Source organism: Tetrao urogallus (assembly GCF_951394365.1).
Source record: "Tetrao urogallus genome assembly, chromosome: 5".
Lineage (NCBI taxonomy): Eukaryota > Metazoa > Chordata > Aves > Galliformes > Phasianidae > Tetrao > Tetrao urogallus.
In genome coordinates this window covers 5,408,554-5,436,379 of record NC_136818.1, presented here as the reverse complement: position 1 = coordinate 5,436,379, position 27,826 = coordinate 5,408,554, and the positions used below count along the sequence as shown (strand labels likewise).

The window sequence follows — 27,826 nt, the reverse complement described above, 5'->3', positions numbered from 1 at the left end:
GTGCAGGTGAAGCTGGCTAAACTGGAAAAGGTGAAAGCCACCCTTGCAGGCCACTCTGGGAAACAGAAGCCCTGTTTGTTATGGCTGTCATTTATTGGCTGTCTTACAGTACAGCTGTTTCTTACTTTGCGTCTTTAGATTTGAAAGTGAACTTCAGACACCTGGTAAAAATTCAATTATCCCTAATTTTCATAAACATAGCCCAGTAGTTTTAAAATATATGTATATATTTATATATATGTATATATTTATATGCCTATATATCTATCTAGACTAGATAGATATATACACAGATAATCTATGCACAGCAAGCCAAACATACAAAAAATAAATACTCTCACCCCTCTACTATATTTACAGATCAGATCTTATAATCCAGATTTTGTTAATAAATATTTCTAAACGGTCTGTACAGGACTTATTTTACTTATGTTGATGGATAGCCACAAAGCATATTCAGTATATTTACAAAATATCTATAAATATAGTCTTAAAATAAAGCAGTAGCTACTGAACCGTCAGCCTGCTGGTTATGTACATTGAGTTAGTAGCTCAGCAGTTGCTTATTGACTATCACAAATGGGTAGTGCAACAAGTTAAAATGTGTATAAAAGATTATACATACAAAACTCTCACATCCTTTGGATGTTTGCAGTTCATTATAACTCTGTGGTTACCCTTCTGCAACATAAATAATGATTCAAATAAAGAAGCAGGTTTTGTGATCCAAAGAAAACTTGTTCGGTGCGTTCTGGTTGAAGCAGCAGCTTTGTCCTTACGGCAACCCATCGTCTTCTAAGCTCAGTGCTACACGCTGTGAAGGAAGAAAAGCAAACTTGAGAAAATCTGTGACTTGTGAATTCTGATACACGAGCAACAGTATCAGAATTTGGTTTCAAGTTGTATTTCCTGTTAAAAATCTCTTTGCTGCCTTCATGTAATGGTGACAAATACTATTTCATGTACTGATTTTTCCCCTAAATGAGGTCTCTCCCTGAAGTTTTACTACAGAGGCATTGGACAGTTCACTTTACTTGTACATTACACGGATAGAGTTCTTTGTAAGGACTGATGCACTTCTAGGTGACTTTCAGGTAATGCAGGGCATTAGTTAAGTTCCTACCTTCCTACAGGAACTATCACCTTCACTCACTCAAGATCTTTCTCTCTTCTGAACATACAAAGCAGTTATTACTGCCAGTGCTTCATCTCGTGAGGGCTGCTTCTTGGAAGGAAGCTCCAATGCAGACCAGCTGCCACACACAACAATTTCTCTGCATACAAAGGATTTACTAACAAAGCGAGTATTTCATTTTTGTAAAGATTAATGTTGCCAAGACAAATTTCCTTAACTTCTTACACTTCCCCTTGTGAGAAATCTGACTTTTGCACTGTTCTATTATATGGAAAATACAATTTTTCCCTGGTTTGCACGGAAACAGAAGTTATCCTTAAAATAGTTCAGGTACTTGGTAGGAGTCTGAGCAACGTGGAACCTTTCAGAAGATAAGTCATCAGTTGTCACATATTGAGCTCTTGAGATGGAAAGACAGCAAGTATAAAGCAGACTGTCTGTACTGATTAGAACAGATGCTCTTCATTTAAACAGCATCTTATTATACACACCACTCTATTTTAAGACAAGTTTAGTCTTCTGCCTATTCAGTGATTACTGAATTATATAATGACAAAAAACAGAACTAATAACATCAAGTCTCCAACAATGTGAGAGAGAATTCTCTAAGCCAAATTCTCAGCAAAATGCATGTGTCAGCAGGTTCCTCAGATACTTACTGCTGGATAGACATGTCCAATTTGGGCAGTCCGACCAATATGGATTTCATCTTCATCTTCCTCTTCTGTTGTCTTCCTATATACTGGATTATCAAAATTCATGCTTTTAGTGTTCTTCCGTTTCCAGTTTCTCCAGATGAGGTATCCCCCCATGCACAGCAAGCCAATAACCACTGATGAAAGGAGGCAAAAACTGCTGTTAGCCAGTTTTGTGGAGAAAGGAGGAATCTGCTGAGATGTTCCTAGGCAAGTCTATATCCTTCACTACTGTCTCAAATCCAGACTCATTTCAGCAGTTCCTCTACTCTCTCCCACCCCCCAATCTTGAGAAACAAAAGTTTATTTACACTAATATTTCAGAATGATCTCCTTCAGTGTTTAAATCAAATCAGCTTACCAACAGGAATGACAATTCCAATAACAGCTGCTGTCACAGTTGAATCAAAGCCTTGGCCATTATTCGAATCTGTAATTACAGAAATATTTCACTCGTTCACAGGTTTTAAAGCCACAGCTAAAGAATGCTTTATGGCAGTAAGCTGTTGTTCTGCCCATCATAAAGCATTTGTTACCAAAGAGTTCATAAAAAGTTTTGGAATTAAATAATCAGGGAGAAGAATAGAAAGAGACACACGTACACAGAAGGCTGGGCTGGGTTGAGCTGAACTGTTTCTTAGGAATGCAGTACCTGCTCTGTGTGCACATGCATGTGTGCATCTACACGTACCACGTACAGCTATGGAGCTGGTCACCACATACATCAGTGGTTGCTGCAGCCTGCTACAGCATGCAAGAGTGACCTCAAAATGTTTGCTCTGAGCTCTAATAATAGGGGATCAGCACAGAAAATAGTTGTGTTAAAGTAGCTGGAATATAAATGAAGGAAACTAACTGTAGTTTGTCTTCAGATTCATCAATTCATGAAACTTAAAAGGCAATTTATCCTTTTAAACAATTCCCCTTGGCAGATTGTTCCATTACACGACTATTTACCTAATAATAGGTCAGACTATTCAAACATAGATACTTAAAAGAACTTAGCATCTATGGCTTAAGTTAATTATTACATTTGAAAGGAAATTTGCACAAGCAGGACTTACAAGAGCGAATTTTATAAATCAGATTCTATTTTCCCCCATGCACTACAAAGCAAGTTCACTGATTGCTTCAAAGAGGCATCATAGTCAAAGCAGGATGGCTTATTTTTGCTTTCCAAGTGCAATGAAAACAACCTGTTCCAGTTATTGAAATGTTTTTTTTAAGTAAAGTATTTTAATCTATTAGTCTGTTAAAGCAATCTGGATCTGTTTGAGGTCTTCAACGACAGTTCGGAAGAATAAATTCTTCTTTGGATTAGAATTGATTTTGGAAAAGCAGGTCAGCTTTTCAGTTTTATGTGAGACAGCACAAGCTGGAGGGATGATGTGATAGCACTGCAATGATAGACTGGGGTTTCATTCTTCACTCATAATGTAGGGTAAACTTCAGGAGAGCCTGTTAATGCCCTCAGACTACTTTTGTGCCATGTAATGCACAACTTCTACTGTATTTCATGGATCAGGCCACATTAACACAGAGCCCAGCCATGCAAAGCAGCAGCAGCTTGACTTGGACTGCAGTAATCCCAAATGTCCGACAGGGCTACAGCTGGACAGGAAGTTTGTCTCACTCATAGCTTGTGCTGGATCACAACACTATTAAGCAAAATACATAAGCCATCTGTAGACTCATTCATATTTAGGTCAGCAGCACTACAAACAACACTGAAGCCAAGGTGGACTAGTAGTGAGCCCAGGGCAAGTATACATATTGCAGGGCCTTATCTCTAGAGTTAGCTTTACACACATGGGATGAAAGCCTGATATGAGTGCCCTAAGATCCTGAGCAACTGGAACCACCTGATCAGAACAGAGGCATCTGCATACAGAATACCTGATTTCTCCTGCTATGCAAGAAGATGTGCCTTCATATGACCTTCTATAGCTCGGCTGTTAGGTACAGTCTGCTACTTGTTCATGAGATTTCGTGGCAATGTATAAATTGAAAAAGAAAAGAAGAATCTCATACACTTACAGTGCTGTGACAAGTTGCTGTTTCCAGTGGTCATCTCAGAATCGATGAGGATGGATGTGGTTGAATGAGAACTCGGGGTGGCAGTCGTGGCTTCTGATACAGCTCTGGGGACGACGGCGGTGGTGGTGTTGGCTCTGCCAGTTACAGTCACAGTGGAGGCAGTGACAGGATGAGATGCTGTGGTTGTAGGAACCACTGTGGTAGCTGGAGTAGTTGGAAGATCTGAAAAGCAAAAGCAATGGTGAAACAAAACAGCAAATTACAAACAGGGCGGATTGTGTTGTTTGCTGGTTAGAAACAGAAATCAAATTCCAGTTCTACTTGCCGAGCACAGAACTGATAGATCTCCAGCTGCAGAATTTTTTTTTCTGAAATCAAACTTTAATTAATTAATAGTAGTGAAGTACTCTGTCTGGAAGATGGTTAATAAATAAAAGTACTCATTTTTTGAGAAGGTACTGAATTTGTACCAGGAACTATCTGCACGTTAGGGAAAATTATACTGCAACCACCAGTCTCTTCAGCAATGACTGTGGCCTTTCCCGATCCAGTATCTACAGAGCAGAAACATGGCAAATGTATATCACTTATTGACCATCCACATTTTCAGTCCTAGGGATCATCCCTTCTTTTCCTCTTTTTCCTGATGATGCTTTCAAAAAATAATACAGGTTTTCAATAAGGAATAGTGCAATGCTGTGTTCAGAAGACAGAATATATGTGGAATTCCAAAGCTAATGTATGTGTTCCACCATTAAGTACAGTTTTATTGGGACAGCACAACAGTGATATGATTGTATTTACCTTTGTAGCATTTTTTCATGTCAGGACCCAGCCACATGTTGTCAGGACAGGCACACGTGTACTTGGGGGAATGGGGAGAGATGTGAGGTGCAGGAAGACACAAATACTCACAGCCTCCATTTGGCTGGGGGCTGAGCTCACAGGAGTCTGGAGCTATTCAAAGACACAAGAAAAGACAAGTTATTTTTTTTTTTCCCCTCAGCAAAGAACCATTAAGCCTCTTAAGAAGACTCGTTTAAACTCTCTACCTTGATCAATTGCCCTCCTTAATCATCTTTACAGTTTGAAGTAAAACCTTACGTACTGCTATAAAAACTGAGGAGAGATTGGCAAATAAAAAATTAACAGCCTCACACAGCTCCAGTTGCTTTTGTCATAATGTACTCATTCACAAACCAGTGGTTCAGATTCTGCACAATAAAGATGATATCTGAATGGCTTGTTGATTGCCACTAATAATTATTTAGAACATTCACAGACTGATGCTGCTGAGTGAGGAGAGCATCTGTACATGGTCACAGCAGATGGACACAAGCCATGCACTCCTCACTGAACTTTCTCAGGGTGAGCTTCAGTTATCCTGGGTCAGAAGCTGGCTTCCTGGTGTCATGAAGCAGTTTTTTATGTTATTTGCTCAGCAGCCTGGTGCTGAGTGCCATTCTCCATATGCTCACCTTGCTGTGACACTTCCAGGCTGCAGTATGGCCTAAATATGTAATGAATGGAAAGTGATCACAGTAATGAGAGTAATTCTGCTATCAAAGACACTAATTAAACAGCAGTTAACAAGTGGCAGATTTTTCAGTAGGTGCTGCTGTTGAATTAATTATGCAGGAACTTCAAACATCAGGCATTGATTTCACATTATTACCTGTGCTTTTTCTCTCATCAGAAACCATCAGGAAGCAGTTCATTTAGTAGCTCAAATAAATCTGATTTAAGGACATGAGAGACACGTCTTACCTTTGGGCTGCTTTAATTCATGAAATACAACGATGTCGTGAGGATTATTGAGATTTTCTGCTAAAACAGAGATGTCCAAGCCACTCAGCCTGTTGGCACTGAAGATTGCTTCATTCTCCAGGTCAGTCCAGAACACTCTGTCCTGCAGGAAATACATAGGATTTCTGACCTGACCACCCTGCCCGGTTCCAACTCAAGCTGGACTAACCTCCAGTAGTCACAAAAATCAATGCGCTGTTTTCCTGTGCTGGGATAACTTTGGTTTTACGGTACTTCAATGTGCAGCTCTTTTCTTGTGCATGTCTAAAAAGTGCAGTAGTGCAATAGTGTTTAGGAGTGCTCAATAATTTGGAGTCGCTGTGAGATTGAGGGAGCAGGAATTAGGTTATATCCAAATTCTGGACCTTTTGGGATGTTCCTGCACCTTTTTGGTTTTTTAAAAACAGGAGTAAGATGAGTACTACAAGAATCTACAATCATACAAGAATGCAACTGGGTTTTTAAGTTTAATTAGGGGCCAGAAGCCTTCTTTGTGAAGATAGGCATATGTTTTTGTAGGATCAGACTTGTAGTTTTTTGTACGGAGACACTGCTCTGATGTCTGGCAGGATTTGTGTGTCATAACAGCAGCAGCTGAAGCTGAAAGTGAACTATCTGCCCTCCTGAACTAGGTGAACAAATAAATACCTTTTGAATGCCAAATCCCCAACTCAGCAGCGTACTGGTGCTCAGTGACTGCAGGGGGAGCCCTGTGAGCACACATACTGCCCACTGCAGCCTTCAGACTCCTGCCACAGGTGAAAATGTTTGAGGACACTTCTGCAGATACTGGAATGGCCAGAGGACAGCGCAAGCAATCAACCCCCAGACTTATGGGGCCATCATCCCCTGAGGATTCTGTTAGCGCTGGAAAGTGCAACAAGCATGCATGTGAAACAAAAATGCTGGGAACAGCAGGGTGCTCGGCAGGGGGCTGGGCAGCTGCTGCGATCCATGCAGCTCCCCTCAAAGTCTGACTCAGCAGCAGCAGACTCAGGACATGCTGCAGTGTCACTGGGTGAACGGCTGCCCACTGCTAATCGCAGCAAGTGGTTTCTCCTGTCTCTTGCTAACAGTTTCAGCCTCTGCACGGGCGTTTGGCTCAGTCCACCTCAAGGGAAAGCCATGACTATTGTGCAGTCATGTGGGAGCCATAACCAAGCACTGCCTGCCCCTCAGGGATTCACTTGTCCTACGTAAGGTAAAAGCGTGAGGCAACGCATCACTCCTGATTAAGGGCTTTAGAAAACTATTTTCCCTGCTGAACCCACACCAGGTTAATCAGTTACTATAGCAGCAAACGCCCTCACTCAGCTTTCTGCGCTATGCAAAAGGCAGAGCTTTCAATCAAGAAGAGCTTTGAGACCTCTTGCAGTCTCCAGTCTTTTCTCACCCGATATTGACTCTTACCTCAAACACTGCCAAGCCAAAAGGATGGCTCAGATCATCAACAGAAGAAATCAGAACTTTTCTGTTGCTGCCATTGAAATCAATGCAGGAGAGTGAATGCAATTTGGAGTCCACCCAGTAGAGACGCTGATTCAGCAAATCTGAGAAGTAAAACACAATGAAGCAAAATTACACACAGCTTCTGCAATTCTTTTGCACTTCCCAGCATTTCTTTCCTGCTGGCAGCATGACTAATCTCTTTATTATTATGCTTTTAAAAGTTTTTTTTAACACTAGTTGTGATTTTGACTCAGTGCCCAGATATGCTGGGATAAGACCTTCTAAGTAAGATTAAAAAAGAGAAACATTCTGGGGTGTATGTGTGTGTGTGTATATGCTGGACTGACAGCGTTGTTTGGTACCAGAAGGAGCAGTTTGGGCTTCCCAGAGGTGCTCCTCCAGGGCCACTCAGTCCTATTTAGTTGTTGGCCTCTTGCTGGAAAATAACTGGGATTTAAAACTGACATCTTTCTGAAGAAGCTGCGTGATTAACACATGTTCTGTGATGAAGAATGCTGGGTTCCAAAAGTCCTTCTGCTGCAGGCTGAGGGAATGGCAGTGGTGGAAACTTTCTTCCCCAGACCAGAAAGATTTTGGGGAGGATGCAGGTAAAAGCGGGAGGGAAGGGGCCAGTGTTATTTAGAATGCTGTGAACTGAATGTCTCTTCCTGGAGCAGATCTACTTATTTTGGATGAGGTTCACTAAACTGAATGCCAGTGGATGAGTGCCAACAAAGAACAAATTCTGCAATAAAACAAGCCATTAATTAATTTCTTAATTACTAAAGGATAACATTATTTATTCACAGCAGTAGCACTTCAACAATATGCAACGGTTGTAACATTTTCTCCTACATCCTTTTATGGACAGAATTTTCAAACATAACACCAAGTGGAGAACCTCACACCTGTGTGATGCTAAACGTGGATGTCTTTAACTCTGGCTGCATTTGCCTACTTTACAAGACATTTACATTAGCCACAGTGGATCCTATAGCTGTGACCCGGCTGCTTACCAAGCGTGATGCCATTTGGCCACTCAATGTTGTCAGACACCAGCACTTGCCGCCCCACACCATTGAGGCCTGCTTTCTCAATCTTCGCTTTGTCTCCCCAGTCAGACCAGTACATGAACCTAAAAGAGATGGATGCAAGGAGACAGTAAATTGGACCCCAGGGTAAGAAATTTGAACTACTGATTGGGGAGAGAGTTACAGTGCTCTCTGCTTGATGTTGCAAAGGCCCCTGGTCACTTCAGTTTACCTTGATACGCATTTAGTGGAGCTGCCCTGCTCCTGTCCCACAGGTTACTCTGCCACAGAACTTACACCAGAATATCAAACCCCAAACTATCTCATGGTGTCTGTGGTTGATGTGTAGACTTCGCTTATCCCACACTCCTGTCATACTTACGTGATTTCCCAACATAACCTGAGTGCCTGAGCTCAGGCCCTCCTGGCTCACAACCCAGCATAATTTTCAAAACTTTCTCTTACAGCAGCCGCCATGCAGATTTACCTGAACCAGCTCTTTGAAGCACCTCAGCAGTCCTATGTAAGCTCTTACAGAGGCCCTTATCTTTAAACATGTAAGTAAATCCGTTAGGATCCAATTTATGGCACATGTGATGCACATGAGTTTTGTGGGAGGCAGAAAGACAACTGGAATTCCGTCTGAAAAGCACAAACATTTCCTTTTCACACTCACCTCCGTGTGGGATCAACAGCAATGGCTCTCGGCTCACTGAGGTCGCTGTTAAAAAGTGTCCTCCTCCTGCTCCCATCTGCAGTGGCCACTGAGATAGTCTTGTTTCCAGAATCCGTCCAGTAGATATTCTTATGAACCCAGTCAATCGCCAGCCCTTCCGGAGAGTTCAGCTGGCTGTCTATCAGAATCACCTGCTCCGCTGTGTCGCTGGCTTTGTCTATGTATGCACTGCAGAGACAGGATTTGTCACCGGGCTGGCATGGCACAGAGAAGGCTGTGCAGATGTGCACAGGGCTGGAGCTCAGGAAGGGCTGAGTGCTGGCAGCATCACACCAACCCCACGAGAACAAAGTGCACATGTGGCAAGATGACTGACAAAGAAACCTTTACAGCTGTGTTCTGCATCCTTCTGCTGCTTTCTCCTCTACCTTGGTCCTACCTCTGTATTTGGATGACAGGCATTTCCAGGACAGGGAACTGTTATTTTATGTTCCTACCAGCTTCCTGCTACAACTGCACAATTTAGCACCACATCTGACTTAGGGCACATTAACTTCAGTAGTACCATTTATTGGGATTTATGGGCATTGGAAATATTATTATCTTCAGTGCTCTACTGAACAGAGTTGAATTTAGCATACAAATAAACATGCTTAAATGTGTTGCAGAATTAGGACCTGTGTAACTTTTTAATTCATCAAAGGGATTCCTGAAGCTATACTAATTTGGCAAGTGATTTCCTGTTAGATACAAAGAAAATCTTCACTTAATATCAGCATCAGAATCTTTTAAAGACATTAATGAAAGGCAGGAGATGCTAGATGGAGGTTCCACAAATAACCCAACATTACACCTACAAGCACAGGTGATTCTGTTATTCTGCAATCTATAGCACTATCAGAGCAATTCTAAATGGAATCCGAAATTCTGAGTTTGCATTGGTGTTTCTGGCTCTTAGAAGAATTTGGTTAAAAGCAAACAAATAAAAAACCCCACAACTTTTTCTCCTTCTGCACAGTTGAGATTAATGTCTCCTATTCAGTGTCCATCCTGCCTTTGGCCATGGAACTGTGCCTTTGCAATAGTTCAATGCTGTTTTCTGCACTGTAGCCCAGGCTGGGATGGCTGTGCTGAGTCCACATGGATTAGCAGAGGGTGCTGCACCTCCAGAAGATGGAGGTGTTATGGGGAACACCTTTGGTTTCTCTCTGACCCAACACTAAATGAATGGTGCCACTGGGGGTTCTGCAGAGCATGTGGCTGTGTTCCCAAGCTGCTGTTATTTTGGTCTGATGAACACCACACATTCTGACTGCAGATCCAGCCCAGCTAATTCCTCCCTAGTGAAACAGCCATGTTCACACCTTCCAACACGGCACTGAGCCATGAATGTGACTCGATGCACTAGTGGAAAAACAAGGAGCTCCTGGGGCTTCAGAATGAGAGGGTGGAAATACAGAAGTGATATTCTGATTCTCCCAGGAACTAAATACCTAATAAAATACCTTCTAACACCCTGATGGGGACAACATCTCAGTGGCAGAAAGAGAAGTGAAGTGAGTGTCAAGAAAGAGGGGATCTATAGCCTGCTGCTACCCACAGGACTCCTGTGGTGGGTATTAGTGATATCAGCAGCATCTCCAGCAGCAGCATTAATTGTTACGAAATGATGATTACACAGCCTGCTCTGCAGGTAAGATAGGATTCAAAATAAAGCTAATGTAAGCAGGACTGAGAAAGATAAAAATTCTGCTGTTCAGAAAAGGAATCAGGGTTGGTGCAGTCATACGCAGGGCATGAGCACTGCTCGGGGCTCTCAGTCCCAGGGCATTAACTGTCCGCTGCAGAAGGAGCAGCGTCTTAAATAATGCTCTATGTGCCCACCCATACCTGCAGGATTAGACACAGTGCAAGCAGTTGCTGCTGAGCTACCTCCCCATTTCCAGGGCCACGCAGTGCTGTTCAGGATACCTGCCCAGCTACCTGAGTGCTGAATAATCAGGACAACCTGGGCAAATTTCCATGCCAGTGGCACGAAAGCTAGCACAGCCTGCAAAAACCTCAGCTTGGCTCCTATGCACTGAAACCAATCAACCTTTTTGTCTGATCATTAGCTAAAATCTAAAACAAATTGCTGCTGAAACTGCAATAGGGTACAATAGCTATGCAAATCAGAATATACGTGGGGAATTTTCAGTGCATAAATTAAATGCGTTTTTGACTAGACACCCTTACAAGCTCCAGTACATAATAATGGTAATGAATGTACAAGAACAGCTGGGAAAAAAAAAAGGGAAACAAATTACAGGATATGAAATGTAGTCTGTGATCAAGTGCTGTGGATTTTCATCTAGTCTAGCAGAGCCGCCAGTGGTCAACCAGTATCCTTGCTTTCACCACTTGCCTCTGTGCCTTCAGATGCCAAGTCCTTTTGGTTTCATGTACATGAAGCACACAGCACAGCAGCCTCACTTGGCAGTATGATCGTTAAGTAAACGAGTCCACGTGTAATTGCACAAATGCAGTGGGATCTATTACTCATGAAAAGCCTTCCTGCATTTTCAAGCCAAGTAACTGCACAAGCCCTGATTTCTTTATCAGTTCCTGAAAAGCTTACAAAGTCTGGGCCACAACAGGTAATGCAGTAAGGGAAGAAAATCCCCAGGTTCACTGCATTGTTCTCTGCATATCGTCCCTACAAACTGAAGCACAGCTTTAGAAAGGTACCAGAACACACTCTCTCTCTTAGCCCTTACCTGTAGATTTTTCGGTAGAACAAATCACACCAATATATTCTGTTTGTTGCCACCTCCACATCCAGTGCCACGACATTTTTCAGCATGGGAATGATGCGAGAGTAGTCCCTTTTCACCAGGTCTATCTTACGGACCTCGTGGCGGTTGGTGAAGATGAGGTACGGACTCTTTCCTGACACAGAAAGAAGTGCATTTGTTGTTATAGCAGCTGGCCTAAAGGCTGGATACATCATTTCCTCAAACAATAACAAAGTGAACAGCAATAAGTCACCCATCTGCTTTGTGCCAGCAGCAGGTCTAAGTGGCTTCTGGCCCAACATAGACAGTTAACACATACAGACACAGGGCACAGCACCCTGTCACCCAGCCTCTGGGGAACGTCCCCACATTCCATTATACATTTTAGATACAAAATCCAGGGCTCAGTTTCGGTGATTCATGGTCAGGACAAGGAAGAGAGAAAGCCTTCCAGGCTGGCTGGAAGGAAGGCAGGTAGCCAGACCAAGGCATGGCAGAGCCACACTGAATCCAGCAAAGCCAGGATCTCATTGCTAGGAGGACATTTAATTCTATTTTAGGCTGTCACATACGTGCTGACCTTGCATCACCCAACCAAGCACTTGGGCTTATATAATACATCTCACATCTCTTCTTTGTGGGCTAGAGTCTGCAGCCTGAGTGTCGGTCAAACTGTAACAGCAGTCATGTTCTCAGGCCAGCCCAGGCCACAGCCTTTCAGAAAGGCTGCAATCCCTGACATTAACGTTCATTTCTGCACTAAACCCAAGCAAGCTGCTGGTGCTCACGTTGGTATTTGTGTATGAGGCTGGGTAGGTGGAGAGGTGATAACCTACCACGTTTTAATTGGGTTGTATTCTTTTAACATGACTACCAGTAAATATTTTTTTCTGTGCTGTTTTTAGTGAAACCTGTCAAGAGGCTTTCTTTTCGAGTTTCAGCTTCAAACAGCCAACTAGTGATCGTAATCTTGCTCTGCACATGGTTAAAATATTCTGATCTGCACTCTCAGTAGTTCTTGCCTAGAGACACATCTGCTATCACTGCAGCAGTTCTGTGCTGCTTGAAATTAATGCCTGTGCTTGCTAGTTAACTTTTGCCTCTGTTCCCCTAGGCTCAGCCCTGCAAGTGTGTTTTCTTATCAGAGTTGTGATGTTGAGCAGTCAGAGTTTAAGAGCCTGTCGGGCTGCCTTACCTACAGCCTTGCAGTTCTTGGACAGGGTGTCCATCTCGTATCCCTCGTAGCACTCACATTTGTAGTCCCCCTTGTAATTAATGCAGATCTGGCTACAAGCGTCTGGATTCTCACATTCATCTATGTCTGAAAGGAGTGTTTGAAACCCATCAATAACTTGAAATCAAACCATCTGTGATAGAGCAGTGCTGAAGAGCATATAAGCATGTCTCTGTATGGTGACACACAAGGGACTGCTGTTTGCATGTAAATTACCTCCACACGTCTTTTTATCCAGAAGCTTGTATCCGGGCGGGCATTCACATTCGTAGCCTATCTTCAAGTCTTTGCATATGTGTGAGCAACCACCGTTGTTCACAGAGCATTCGTTAATACCTGGAAGAGGCAGACAGGTTATCTATGGGAAAGGAGGGGTTCCAGTCGTAAGTAAGTTTGAATAAAATGAAGAAAGGTCAAACGCACATTTTCCCATAGCTGCCAGCTTCTGGTAGCCAGGTGTTGGCCACATTGAGCATATGAGTGACTTCAGAGAAAGGAAGCCATCACTGTATCTCTTCCTTGCTCTTTATTATTCCAAACCAACACTGTTATGGTCAGTTGGACTGAAAGCTAATGGCCAAATGAAGAGGGAGCCCTGGGGACACAGCATCTGTGCATCTCTGCATCTCATCCATCAGAAACCCACTGCTTTGAGCATATTCTGCCAGCTGTGAGGCACTTCCAAGGGACCTAAGGGTGCTCTCCAGGAGATGACTCCTTCCCCATGCACTGGTTAATGTTGACTTCTGAACAGTCTTTTTGAGCTTTGATAATTCATGCTAGGGGAGTCTCATCTCCCAGAGGCCAGCTGTTTTGAACTACTGTACTGTTTCCCCATCCAGCACCAAGGAAGGATCTGAGTGACAATTCCAGCAACGCCTGAATTGCAGCAGCAGCCCAAGTGTGCAATCATGGAAAACCAGCCCCCATCCCCTCCTGGGCCCCTGCCTAATCCAAGGCTGATCCTGCCTTCAAGAGCTGAAATGAAAAATAGACTGTATCTTTTTAACTAGAATTAAATGAGAGATTCAAGAAAGCTGATTTTCTGTCAGAAATAACATTTCTTCTTGTTGTAATTAACCTTTAGAAGGTGAAGAGAAAGTTTTCTCCTTAAGGCTGCTGTACAGAAGCTGTGGGATTTCAGGGATAGCAGGTTCAGTGGAACAAGCAAAGCTGATTTACTTCATTTCTTAATGCAATTTAAAGGCAAAATTTTCATTTATCTTTTACTTCTTGCTTCCTTGTATGACACAGGTGAGCAGTGCAGCACAGCCATTAAACCACTGCTCTTGAAAGAAAACGAAAACAACCACAGGCCAATTGAAGTCAGTAGCTAAGAAGATATCATGTCAGAGAACCCCATCCCAGCTCTGGGATGGCTTCACCTTCCTATCAGAGACACATACATACACAGGTATCAATAAGTTATTAACAGAGCAAGTTCACTGGGTTCCAAGAAAGGGTCCACAAAGTCACAGTGTGTGTTGGCACTGTTCAGTGTTGTTTATTAATGAATATCACCTATTCCTGCACTTGCACAGGCCTCTAGGAAACTGCATCATATCCATGCACAACTGCTCTTTGCAAAACACAACAAAGACTGTTTCAACTGACAAGCAGGCTCTCATGCAAATGTTTCCTCTGGTTTCAGAGGCTTTGTGGAATAATTCTGGAGACTGTAAATCAGGTGTTGGCTCACCTGCTGCACTTCTCAACAGGAGCTGAGGAGGAAAGGCAGAGATAGCAGCCTGCTCTCTTTCTGCTGGACAGCTGCTGCCCATTACCCAAACTTCAGCATCATATTCACTGCCTGCTTAAAGTGAGATAAGTGATGCTCTGCCTCTTCAGTGCTTTTCTGGGGAACCATGGAGGGCACTGCAAAGGCGAGCACGCAGCTGTGCAGACACACCATGCTGAGGAGAACACCCCGCATCTCCCGGGCTGCTGTGCAGATTACCTGTGGCTGCATGTCAAAATTCACAACAATCTACATCATTCTGCAGTCTTAAAGAAGCATGTCTCCTTTGGAGTCTATTCTCTGCACAGCTTCCTAACTCAAATGGCACTCAGCTGCCAGCCTAGGACCACAACGAGGCAGTCACAGCACCATGTTAAGGCTGAGCCCAGTCTCCTCAGCCAACTGGGCTGCTGGCTTTGAGACCTTCACAGGCAGACAAGTTGCAACACCCACTCAGAAAGACAGGGAGATGTGGATTAGTGCAGAAGAAAGCAAGGATGTTCTGAAAGCACAGGGTAAGAGCATCCTTTCTGGGAACTCACACACTTTTTGTCCAGCACAGAGAAGCCAACAACTCTCCCTGAACAGGAGATATTTAAGTTGCAGGCACAGAGCTCCATGCTACTGGTGCTCCATGAAGTCATGGAAAGGGACAGCACAGCAGCCTGTCTGAGGCACTTCTGCCCCCGGGGAAGAACCAGTGGTGTGGAGTGGTGCTCTAGGTTGGGGTTGGCACCTGCAATGCCTGGTAAGAAAAGGACAGAGAGGCTCAGCTCCCCAACCTGCAGCTTTTTGTTCTGCTGAATCCCACAGCCCAGGAGCAGACCAGGCTCTCATGGCCTGGCTGTTCTCAGCAGCCCACAGCCAGCAGGATGCTGCAGACAGCAGCTTGTTGTCATTTCTACAGGATGCAGCAACAAACGCAGTGGCTGAAATCATTGCTTAGTGGATGCTGCCACTCACTGCGTGCTTTCACCTTCAAAGATGTTACCAATGCTAAACCTTTACAATGTTTTTGCTCATCTTTCAGTAATTCACAGGTAATTTTTGGCAGCGAGGCCAAATAAACTGGTCGATGCTGTGGAAGACCCCAGTGTCTGAGAAGAGGGGGAATTCCTGGTTGCTAGTCCTGTGCTCAGCTCAAACATCCCTCCAAGATCAAAAGTTGGACTGAGAAGGGCACAGTTCACACTGGCAGATGATCAGACTGGGCTACTAAATATATTCATGTGAAGGGTGAAGAGAGAATAAAGGCAAGGAAAGAGAAGCAGAGTGAGAAATAGCATTAGCAGCTACATGTGGTTACACTCAAAGCTGTGAGCACCAGATGGAGGAGAGGGGAAGCAGTTACAACAAGAGCAACACGTAGAAGGCAAGTACTGTACCACATTCTTTCAGAGGCTCGTCAGACCAGTCCCTGCAGTCTCTATGTGAATCGCACACTTTGCCTCCGTCAATGCACTCTCCACTCTTACACTGAAACTTGCTGGGACTTTCACATGCTGACTCTGTCATGTCGGGCAAGAGAGGAAAGCAACTAAGTTAGGTAAGGCTCAAGACAACAAAAAGCCTGACACAGAGCTTCAAGAAGGTGTCATTAGCAGAAATGGGATGAGATTAAGCAAAAGACTGAGTATGATGCGAGGAACTTTTCAAGGCGTGCAGTCTGCCTGGTCAGCACAACCATCTCTCCCAAGCAACCCCACTGCCAGAACGGCTTACAGCTCTCTGCAGGAAGCAGCCTGTTGTGGCACAGAGGAGCAGTGCAGGCCTCCTCCTTCTGCAGCTCTCTTGCAGTTTTATAAAACCGAGCACAAGGAACGCAGTGCTGATTTGTACATACCTTGGACACAGCCTGCCTCGTCACTGTTGTCAGGACAGTCGTGCACTCTGTCACACTGCTTTGCTCCATGGATGCAGGTCCCATCCCCGCACTGAAATTCATCTGGTCTGCAGGTCACCAGAGCTTTAAAAAAAAATACACGTGTCATCCACACAGCACCTGAACTTTCTGTGTGGTGCTTTTTGTCTGACACTGCAGGAGCTTCGTGCCCTCCTTCAGAAGGATCAACTGCTTCCACCAAAGCAACAGGCAGCAGCTACCTCAGGCACCGCCCTGTGCTCCCCAACATTCCTGACCACCCTCTACCATCCTTGTATTTTAAGATACATTTTGAAGCATGTTCAGCCTAAGGTCAAAGGCAAGATACATGTATGCTGCATCTGCTACAGCCAGCGTGGCCACACCAGGGATGAAGTGAGAGACAGACATGGTCATTTGGGTCAGAGAATGCCTGTGAGCTAACCACAGAGCCTGGAAGGCACAAGAGCTCCACTGCCCCATGGCTTGGTGCTTCTTGGGTTTACAGGCCAGAAACATCTCCATGGTGTCAGTTCAGATTTCAAGCCTGATGCTCATTTGCCCTGTTGCTGTTATTACAGATTGAACACAGATCTGATGAATAGCAAAGTTGGGGAAAAAATAGATCAGACTGCTGCTCTGATCATGCCAAAAGCAGCCACGTTTCCCTCCTCAAGTTTACACTGAGACCTTCCTAGATGGGATCTGACTTGCACTGACAGAGCCAACAGGCACTGGCTAGCCAGCAAAGGGCTGCAGCCTGCAGCTCACTGGTAAAAATAGGCTCCTCGTTCCTGAGGCACGTTATGTGGCTTATTTCTAAGGGAACTATCTTCCAGATGTTTTGTTAAAATCCTGTTAAGGCAGCACACCCTGGAGAGCTCTTGATTCTAACCTTTCCATCTTGCTGATTGCAGCCTGGTACCATATGACAGAAAATCACTGCCTCTGAATAGCTGGAGGAGGTCAGCACTGATGTTACTACATGGGAGGCGAGAGCCACGTGGCAGATTTTCCTTGACAATTTGACAAACTGGTTCTAATAAAGAAATTACTACTTTCAGATAACCCAAGAAGAGCCACAGATACAAACTGGGTTAGTGTCAATATCATGAAGTATTAGTATGCCTAAAGGCTCAGCGTTATTGATGAAAGCATCCCATGGGATGCAGGATCCAGATTCACAACTGCTGGACTAAGCCCTAGGTGCCTGCAGCCATTGGAGGGTGTGAAAGACAGGAAGAGCAGCAACTGCAGTGCTGCTGTGAGAAGGGGGAAATCCTGCCTTGGAAAGGCACAGTATTCACAGGAGAAAGGTTAGGAAATAGCACTGCTCCGTAGAAGGGAAAGCCACGTGGACTACAGTCAGAAAGAGCTGCAAAGCAAGAATAAAATTGCATGCAATAAGAGCAGTTATGGGACCAGCTGTGTCACAGTGTTTCTGCTAACAGACCCAAATACAGAAATGTAAAACCTCAGCACGATATCCAGCAGCTCCAAGCCAAGCACCTGGGAACTGCTTCTCTAATGAAGGAGAAGGGGAGGTGAAACTGCGGTCTAGGAGAACCACAGACCTCAGCCCTGGAGGTGGCAGTCAGGTCCTGCAATGAGGCTGAGGCACTTCTGTCTGAACCATTCATTTCCCTGGCAGAAACCCTGATGGTGGAGAGATGACTTTCCCTGTAATGCAATCCCAGCTTCTTCCAAGCTAAACCTCGGCCGCTGCAATCCTTTCCCTAACGCCTCGCCTCACATTTCCTAGCTACTGTTATTTCTGATCTTCACCTCCCAACATAGAGAAGTTCACCCTTTCTGTAGCAACTTCTGTTCTGTGGAGACAGAATGGGATGGTCCTCTATTTCTGACAACACGTATTAATTTTCTGCAAACTTGCTACATGCAACTAAAGCTACCAGGAGCCTAGTCTGTCCTAGGGCAGAAGCAAATTTCCAGTTTACAAAGTAAATCTGCAAGGGAATGGCTGCAGATTGGAAAGGCTCAGGTGGTAAAGGGACTGCAAAACACAGATGTGGGACTGTACAGCATCTGCACAAAGCTCTTTCTTCATGAAAAGTCAGAGGACCGGAGACCAGGCTTAGTTTCCTGGCTTGTTTCTCATTCCAGCAGAGCTGTGGTTCAGACCTTTGGGAAATGGCCCTTGAGCCTCTTAACGAACATCCAAAAAGAGCAGACACAGCGACAGCTCTTCCTCATCACAAAGGTATCAAAATGGATATACAGCATTTCTATACTTTGGTGAATTTCTCAACAGGAGAAGGGAGACTGTGATGATTATACTCAGCTTGGAGAGCACACACATGAAGCTGGGAGACAAACCCATCTCAGCACCATGGGCACGGCTGACAGCAGGCCACCACTGCCCAAAGCAGAGCAGTGTCCCAAGCACAGACATGAGCTGCACAGTTCATTTTCCACAAGTTGTTCCGAAAACCTCTGTGCTATTTTCTATTTTAGGGGGTTTAAATCAGTGACATTTCAGTTTTATAGCCACCTTTGCAGCTCCACAAATTAAATATGGAACAGTTTACCAAAGCTCTTTTAAATTAACTGGTACGCTCAAGCGGACACACTTCATTTGCAAATATGGGGCACAAAGCTGTACTGCTCAAATTCAGGAGTTATATTCCAGATTCTAAGTCTCAGCCTCTATTTCTTCTGTCTTTTGCTTCTTTACCCCCCAGAAAGTCAACCGAAGCTCAAGAAAACTCCAGCATTTGCAAAACACATTAGTTCCATTTTACTGACAGGGAAACATAGTGAGGAAAGTGCGAGGTCAGAGATCTGTTTTCTAGCTGTCAGGTACTGGCATTATTTATGCTCCCTCCTGGGTTGCAGAGGATGTTTTAAAATCCAACCATTTGGAGAGTAATAAATCTAACCTAATGTCCATTTTACATACATGTGCAAATATACACACATATATTTACATATACATACTAGGGAAAAAGCAACCATCCCATGTGCTCACACAGCTTCCCTGAAATGACTTCTTCCTTCCTATTTATTTGCTGGCTTCGCTGCCAAAACCTGTTCACCAGCTGTCACCCTTCATTCCTGCTCTACTCGTTTATCACCTCAAAATAATTATAACAAATATCCGGTGATTGCCTCATGACTTTTTTTTTTTAAAGCATTAACTCCCATCCTTGTGTTTTATACAATGCAAAAACCCTAAGAGAGAAGGCACAGTGCTGGCATCCTCAGCTCTAATCAAGTCGAAGCCAGCAGTTTGTGCCATTGCTGTTGTGAAGGGAATGGAGTTGTCACACAGCTGTAACTCCCTGCACGCCACGCAATGCTGATCTCAAAAAAGAGGTTCTGGAGGTGAGAAAAAAAATTGTAATAAAGGACAATCCCTAAACTCTTCAGTCCAACAAGGGAACAGAGATGCACTCAAATACCATTTTCTTACCCCAGGCGTGTGCACCCAAGCTACAGCTCTGGTTAGGATGGGGAAGCAACATCACTTTTGCCTCTGACCCAGTGCACTCATTTGCACTCAGTGCCATGGGTTCTCTGCTGGCTGCTGACCCAGAGATCCCCTGCCTGCAGTGTAAGCAGTGACAGGGCTGTGCAGCTCAGTGGCACAAAATCCCAAACTTACACAGGTGCAAAGCAGACAAGCCTGTACAAAGGAGCATGTCAGGAACTAAAACGTTCGGCTCTGGAGTCCCACCATTTCTTGGCTTCCTGGATTGAGAGCAGCAGAAGCAGCACATGTGTGTTCCTCCTGGGTAGATAAGCTGTATAATGTGTGTGTACTGAGAGTTAGCAGTGCCCCCAGGCACTGAATCTCCTCTAGTCAGGGATATAATGGTCTCAAGATTTCTTCCCTCCTCAGCCACGTTTCCTCTTTCCTCCACTGGTTGTCAGCACTGTGCTGTGCTGCAGCCCTGTCCGGCTGTGTCCTCTGCCCCACAAAGGCTGCCCTGGGGAAAGTGGAGGTTTTACTTGGTGAAGCTGCTCTGTAACAGGGCTGCCATCACTGCTCTGCTGCTCCTCCTGGGTCCCCGGTCTCAGCAGACCCAGCTCAGCTGGGCACCTGTTGAAGTTTGTCGGGCCTTACTGCCTCCTCCTCTTGCTAAAGGAATCATCAAATTTGCATGTCTGCCCCAAACAGCATCTGATTGTTCCTCTCCTTGAAGGGCTCTCCCATGCAAGCTGCTCTAAGGTCACCAGCTGAGACTCAGTGCTGTGCTGGTTGTGGAAAGATGGTGCTGGAGAAGTTGGACATTTTCACACATACCTTTGTAAAAATGTCTGCTTTCTGCAGCTGGTTGCTGCCTTCTTCCCAGAGGTGGTCCAATGTCAGAGCTGCTAAATATGTGTAGCTATATAAATATTTTATTTTATTCCTGTCTTGTGATTATGAATATTTTAGCAAAACATTTTGCTCTTGTTTTCTTGCCATCTCCCTCCTCAGATAAGTGACCAGCTTGAACAGGTTAGTGGCTAAAGTTGGATGAAGCCTTCAAAATACTGTGCACACCAACAACACCATGTTAAATGCATCAAGCCAGCTGAAAAGAAATCCATTATGTATTAGCTCTCGTCTGTAACTGAGCCAAGCTCAAAGTGCATTTCAAACTGGATTATTCAAAGGTGCTGCCTTGCTTGGTATACTCAAACTTCAGAGGTAGAAAATTAATTATTTTTTTTTCTGCTGATCACATATTCCCTTTAGCACTGAGGCTTCTAACCTGCAGGCTGTGACCCCACCGTGCAGCCTGAGGGCTTTAAAAATGTTTCCCGTTCTCTCCATTTCTAGTGAAACAGACCTTCTCTGAGGCACGGTCCCATTCAACAGCTCTTGCAGCCCCTCTGTGAATCCCGACAGAACAACAAAATAGGAGTCTGGGATACACCTAATGCTGCTGGGCTGAGCACCCGGCCATGCCTTGGGGCACAAATGCTCCTTGGCAGGCAGGTGCTGCACAGACAACTTGCAACAAAACCCTGCCTGAAAACACAACCCAGAGGGGCTGCCCTCCCCACCAAAGGAGAATCCCCACCCCTGCCCACACTCACGGCAGTCCTGCTCATCAGACTTGTCCTTGCAGTCTTCGTCCCCGTCACACTTCCAGTTAAGGAGGATGCATTCGCCATTGCCACACTGGAACTCGTGAGCAGCACAGGTGTTGAAGGCCTTGGCATCGTAGCCACACCTCTCTACAGACTCATCTGAATGGTCCTCACAGTCTGCCTGGTTGTCACAGACCCACAGCTCTGGGATGCACACGCTGTTGTTGCACTGGAACTCATTGGGGCTGCAGGTCAGAGGGGAGCATTTCCTTTCATCGCTGCCATCACCACAGTTGTTGTAACCATCACACACGAAGTTGATGGAGATGCACGTCTTGTTACTGCACTGGAACTCATCAGGAGAACAAGCTAGGGAAAAAAAAACGAACAGGTGAGCTGTGAGGTCCCCTATCTACCCCTGCCACTACACTGGCTTTAGCACATCACATGTATCTGAGTAGGGGGAGGGAGAGGGCATAAATGTATTACCTTGGCTGTCCTAACCCAACACTGCTTTCCCAGTGGTAAACTACATAGCAAGGAACAGGTGAAGACGCATGGGGCTTCTCCGCAGCTGTGATACGGGGCACATCCTGCCCCCAGGGTGTACTGACCCAAGCTGGGAGCCCAGCTCAGCTCTCCCATCACCCCTCTGGGCCACGGGCAGCCCTGCAGGAGAATGGGCAGCTGGTAAAATGGGGGACAAGTGCAGCACTGCCCTGTCCTTTTGTATAAGGAGACACAGGGAGGGCTGGAGGAGCAGTGGTGGGCGCTGGGGGCTCACACAGAGCTGAGCTTTGCTCCATGCTGACATTAGCAGCTTCCTGGCTTTCACAGGCACAGAATCAGGTTTGAGGATTTCACAGTGTGCCTGGTTTTGGACATATTAAGTGGGATGTGTAGGGTAAATATTTAGTGAGGCGAGGATCAATTTAGCTGCAATCTGCCAGCAAGGCCCTTTACAGCACACTGAAAGCCTTCCCTGGAAATCACAACTCAACATTAACACACAAATGAGACATTTGTCAGATCTGAAGCTGAGTGGTGTACTCTTGCTTGCAAGCCTGATGGACAGCTGCACCAGAGGAGCCTGCTAAAATTAAAATTTCAGGTACTCCAACAACGTGCACTTGGCAGCCACTTTGTCTCATCAAGTTATGGGGGAACCAAGACTCTGAAAGAAATTTGCTCCAAGTGCTTTTAATCAAAGCTAATTTTGTCAGTTATTTAAAAAAAAAATTGAATATATGTCTGCCTCTACCCTTCCGGGCATGTATAGAAAAGTTATGCATTTTATAAATTACAATAAATATATATAAATAAATTACAATAAATTAAATACTTCCTCTAATTGCAATTAGGAGCCTTTTTGCCTTCAGTAACTCCAAGCCCGATCTCCATCCAACAGGGATAAATGTTAAAGAGAATCTTAGCTGTGCTCTGCTGAGTGCCCAGCTTTCCATCAGTAACAACATACAGTGCAGTGGTGTGTGGTCAGCAAAGGAGCATCCAAGTTCTGTCTGCTGCAGGCAGGACATCCTAGAGAGGTAGGAGTGTGGGTATTTTTGGGCACAGAGAGGGGCTAACCTGTCTCCTTCTCCAGGCAATGAGGAACTGAGATCAGACATCTAACATTAGGAGATGAATCCCTCTCACAAGGACCCAAAACACAATCAGCCTGATGGAGAAGCATCTAAAAAACCCTTCCACGTGTCAGAAGTGAGACTAAAATGCTGCAGCCTACCCATAATTTCAGCTGATTTTCTTCACTCAGCATACTTTTCTATCCTTATCCCATAACCAGAAATAAAATGAGCTGCTAATCCTACTGATCAGCACGTGGCTGTATGATCTCTTCAAGTGATGAATAAGATGGAGCTACCAAATGGAAAACTGAGGTAAGAGTTAAGATTTTAACAACCTATTTGAAGAAGGAGGTGATGGATGGGAATATTTCTAAGTCTATGCACAGTTACTCTAACAGATCAAGGCTGGGAAGTAGAAACTGCTTTTCTGGCATTATTTTGATCAATCTCAGAAACACTGTAAGCAAAATTTTCCAGTCCTTTGATCCCCAATTTTTGGGTGAGGTTATAAGGATTTGCACGCTCCAAATATGCGTTAATTTCCCTTCTCACCATCCCTTTTCCTATGTTGCTTTCCTGCTCCCACCTCCAGCATTCCTTCTGCCTGCATGCATTTTCCTCTGGAAAGAGATGGATAAATCTCTGTGTGGGATTCACACAATGGAAGTCTGCACAAAAGCTCCTCCTCTGCACCTACAAATCCCACTACTGGTGTAAAACTACTGACAATCACAGCCAGAAAAAAAATAGAAGCAATTCACCTTTTGTAACCTCTCATGAGGAGACTTTTCAGTGAAGTTGGTGAATCTCTAGCTAGAATTAACTGCATTGCCATGCTTATTTTATTTCTTCTAAAAAATTAAATTTGGTGAGCTGACAGCACTAGAGACATTTCTGTCTCCAAGGATGAAGCACAGCCCATTGCTGCTGCTGCCTTCCCCCTTCCCAACCTTGTAGGGCTCCACCTCCATGTCTCACTGTGGGGCAGCTCTGTGTCTTCCCAAAGCACTACAGAAGGCTGTTCCAGGCACCTCCTGGTTAACTCAAGAAATACAAATGCCTTCTCCTTCTCTTACAGGCCTAATGGTCTTCAAGCCAACTGCCTCACAAGTGCCTGCAGCAGAGACCTCTGTCCCAGCTGGCTCTCCTATGAGCCACAGGAAGGCAGATTCTGTCCCAGTTCCACTCACCCTTTTGCTATCTTCTCTGACAGCTAAAATCCGCAGGGCATGCAAGGATAAAGCAAAGTCTGCAGCTTCCAGGCACTTGGGGACTTGCTCAAATGGGCAGCAGAAGAGGAAAGCTGCTTACAATCCCTGCACACCGATGCAAGAGCCAACGTGTTCCTTGGGACCTCCTCTGCACTGTCTGAAGAACCTAATAAAAAGCAGTGCTAAAATTACCTTACATAGGCAGCTGGAGAGATGAGGATGGGGGAAGTAAAGTCCCAGGGACAGCTTGCTTCACATCTCCTTTCATAAATCTGTCAAGGTACCGGGGCAGTCCCATCACTACAGCATTTCACTGCCTCCAGAGCATTTTGATAGAAATGTCTTGAATAATAATTAAATGAGCACCAGGGTATCTTTTCTTTGACGTGAGCAATTTGCTTATATTCTCTGGTTCTGCTACCTGTTCTATTAAGAGTATGTCTGTATGAAACAGAGGATACAAATATTAGCTTTCCTCACTGTCAAAGAAATTAATAAATGTCATACCCTCAGATGCAAAGTCTCCTTCAAGTATGAAATGATCCCAGTAGAAATATTAGAAACGTTTGTCAAGAAGAAGAGTTTAACTCACTGGCTTCAAAGCAGTAAATAAGCATAATTACAAAAGCCATTTTGTAGGGTACAACAATCCATTAAGATTCTTCAGGTGATTTAGGAAGAAAACATCACATCCCAATGAATGCACACTTGCTTTGGCTTATAGAGAACGTATAGCAGAGGTACTCTGCATTAGTTGCTGCCCTGTGCTATAGTGCAACTGGCACAGCTTTTGCTGGGCAGCCCCAAGCTGCAGCCCTGTCACATCTCCTGGAGAGTGGAGCAGCAGCAGCCTTTGGGTGGAGGAAGAAAAGAGACTGTGGTTGTGCAGTCGTGTTTTGGTTCTGTTTCTCTGCCCTGAGCCAGGATTTAAGCAGAGGCTTTAATGAGCGCTCCAGTACAGCAGCGACAATCTTAGCTCACCAAAAAACGGAGATAACTCTACCAGAAGCTTCTAAAGTGCTTATAAAGAAAAGCAAAATGCTGTAAAGACACAGGGCACACTTTAAGAACTGTAATTTCAAATATATCTCTGTAATTCTACAAAGCGGATCCTCAAATCTGGATAAAACTCCATGTGTGACATAAGCTGGATATCCATCATTAGTAGGAGCTGGGAATGGTGTACAATGGACTGCAACTGCTTCCGCTGCTAGCTTAAATTAAGGATTTGAAGCTTTTCAGTAAGAATTTGATATTTTAATACACTTTTTTTTTGTCAAAAAAAAACCAACTCAGCTCCTCTTGAAATTATACACATGACTTGGAGAAATAGAACTATTTGGTAAAGTTTGTGGCAAAGTGGATGACAGCAATTACTGACACCAAAGAGAAGAAAATAAGACAGATGATGGCACTGCAGCTTTCCCACACCCTTCCTGAGGCAACCAAAAAGAAACACAGTTCTTGTTTGCTTAAATCCAACAGCGGATTTTCTCAGGAAGGCAAGGGGTGATTTGCACACACTAACATTCGCAGTGGGGAAAGAGAGATCTGCTGCTGATTTATCACAACTTGAACACTGGCCAGAGAGGCTGTGGACTCGGAAAGCCTTAAGCTGTGAGGTTTAGAAGTGAGCTCCATCCACACGGCTGCGGCAGCGCAGTGCCTGAGCTCCATGTGCCCAGGTACTGTGCATAAAGATATGATATGCTCCAGTATATCTGGTACTGTGCATAAAGATATGTACCTATGCTCCAGGTACTGTGCATAAAGAGCTAATCCTGCCGCCACAGCCCACATACATTAATCTCCAAGCAGGCCTGAGATAAGGAGGTCACGGAGCCCAGACTGAATTAAGTTGGAACTCCCGGCCCAGCTACCAACGCTGTCAGTGTGTTAGTTTGACTGAACTAGGATTTATTTCCAAGCTTCCCTGTACCTACATTGTTTGCTTTGTCTGCTGAAATCGGTGCGGTTACCGAGCACCTGAATATCTGACACAGATCTCTGGTCAAACGTCAGCCTTTAAAGCACGGGTTCATCCCTGGAAGGCCAAGTTTCCCACGGAAAGCCGCCCTCCAGGAAGGGCAGGGACAGACAGAGGTAAATGAAGACGACCTTGAAGCGCATTGCTGGAAGAGCTGACAGGCCTCCCATGGAGGGAATAATGCGGCTGAATTGCAGTCTCACTGCTAACGGTGGTTGTTGCTATGGTGATTGATACCGAAAAGCCCATATAGATGAAGGCTGCAGAAGGAATAAGTAATTCCTGATATTGTTCAAATCACTAATGGAGCTAAGGAGCCATTTCACGCACTCCTGCAAATTAAGATTTGCATGCACTCGCTGCCTTTGCCACGCTGCTCCCCTCAAACACCAAGGAGTTATTTTCCCCTTCACCATGATGGTATTTGTGTAGTATTGCTTCATTACAAGGGAGCAGCCAAATGCCAAAGCTCCTGCTGACACATAACCAGTGGTTCAGAAATGTATTTACTGTTACAGAATATATATTTCTGGACAATCGTATCTTCATTCAAAGTGCTTTTCTGAAAGCAGAATTAATTATGAGTTCATAATTTATGAATAGAAGCAGCTTATGTAAAAAAGATTTGCATGCTCTGAACTTCCCCCATTTACAATGTCATTTGGGTGCAACGAGGCTGCAGAACTCATTCCTTCAGTCTCCTCAATTTCACTCCCTACTGGGAAAGCGCGAGGAAGTTTATCACAGGTTCTTCTGGTTAAATGACATCACAGTAAGAAGTGACATCACCAGTAAGAGTCTGGTGTAGAGGATTTAGGGGCAAAATAAAGCGGCTTAGGGAAAAAAAGGGATGGTCAGAATACCAAAGGTATTGAGCAAAGGTAACCTTTGCTCAAATCACAGCCACCCCACAGGGATCTTGTGAGGATAAAGACCTATCATTACTCCTTTATATTCTGATTGAGATGCAATCAGCTGAATCTGAATGGAGATGTTTTGTACTTGCCAAATTTAAATGGAAAAAAATAAATGCTGCCATGTGTTTAGTGGTGTTTTTTTTTTTCTGACTGAAAATTGGAAACCTGTATGGGACATCAGCACTGCTATTCCCACAGACATAACTTACTAAAGCAGCAATTTTACAAATTACACCAATCAGGCAAATCCCTCAGAAGCACCCAATAACATCCGGGAATCTGGCAGCTGCTCTGATAGCATCAGCTGCCTGTTTCTGAGGAAGGTGTAAGTGCAGCGCTTCCAGTAACCAGCACAGAGCATCACTTACCACAGCCTCAAGCCTGTGCCAACACAAACCAAACCCACATTACTCCATATACAGACCTCCTGGATTCAGCAGGACCCTGTGGGCTGTGGGATGGCTGCCCATGCAGAGCTTTCTGTGCAATCAGGAGCTAATTTTGCCATTGCTGGGTTCAGATCACAGATACTTTCCCAGGATTAGTCTGCTTCCATAGATTTCACCTTCTGTCCACAGGGCAGACTTTCACTCTGTGCTCACCTGCTAACGCAGAAATGTGGGCTATCTTCTCAGCCTGATTTTAC

The 27,826-nt window shown here is 44.6% G+C and overlaps 1 protein-coding gene across 1 annotated transcript in view; it reads right to left on the bottom strand.

Annotated features, from left to right (window-relative positions):
• Nucleotides 1-775: 775 nt before the first annotated feature.
• Nucleotides 776-27,826, bottom strand: part of LRP8 (LDL receptor related protein 8) — a gene marked incomplete at both ends in the record, with an annotated part of 150,672 nt that continues 123,621 nt past the window's right edge. Inside the window, 15 exons of the mRNA XM_079535977.1 lie at nt 776-814; nt 1,795-1,967; nt 2,192-2,260; nt 3,868-4,089; nt 4,672-4,824; nt 5,635-5,776; nt 7,084-7,223; nt 8,139-8,257; nt 8,830-9,057; nt 11,586-11,757; nt 12,799-12,924; nt 13,054-13,173; nt 15,961-16,083; nt 16,419-16,541; nt 21,486-21,848. Of these exons, the coding sequence (XP_079392103.1) occupies nt 776-814; nt 1,795-1,967; nt 2,192-2,260; nt 3,868-4,089; nt 4,672-4,824; nt 5,635-5,776; nt 7,084-7,223; nt 8,139-8,257; nt 8,830-9,057; nt 11,586-11,757; nt 12,799-12,924; nt 13,054-13,173; nt 15,961-16,083; nt 16,419-16,541; nt 21,486-21,848 (2,312 nt within the window). The remainder of the gene's footprint in view (nt 815-1,794; nt 1,968-2,191; nt 2,261-3,867; nt 4,090-4,671; nt 4,825-5,634; nt 5,777-7,083; nt 7,224-8,138; nt 8,258-8,829; nt 9,058-11,585; nt 11,758-12,798; nt 12,925-13,053; nt 13,174-15,960; nt 16,084-16,418; nt 16,542-21,485; nt 21,849-27,826) is intronic.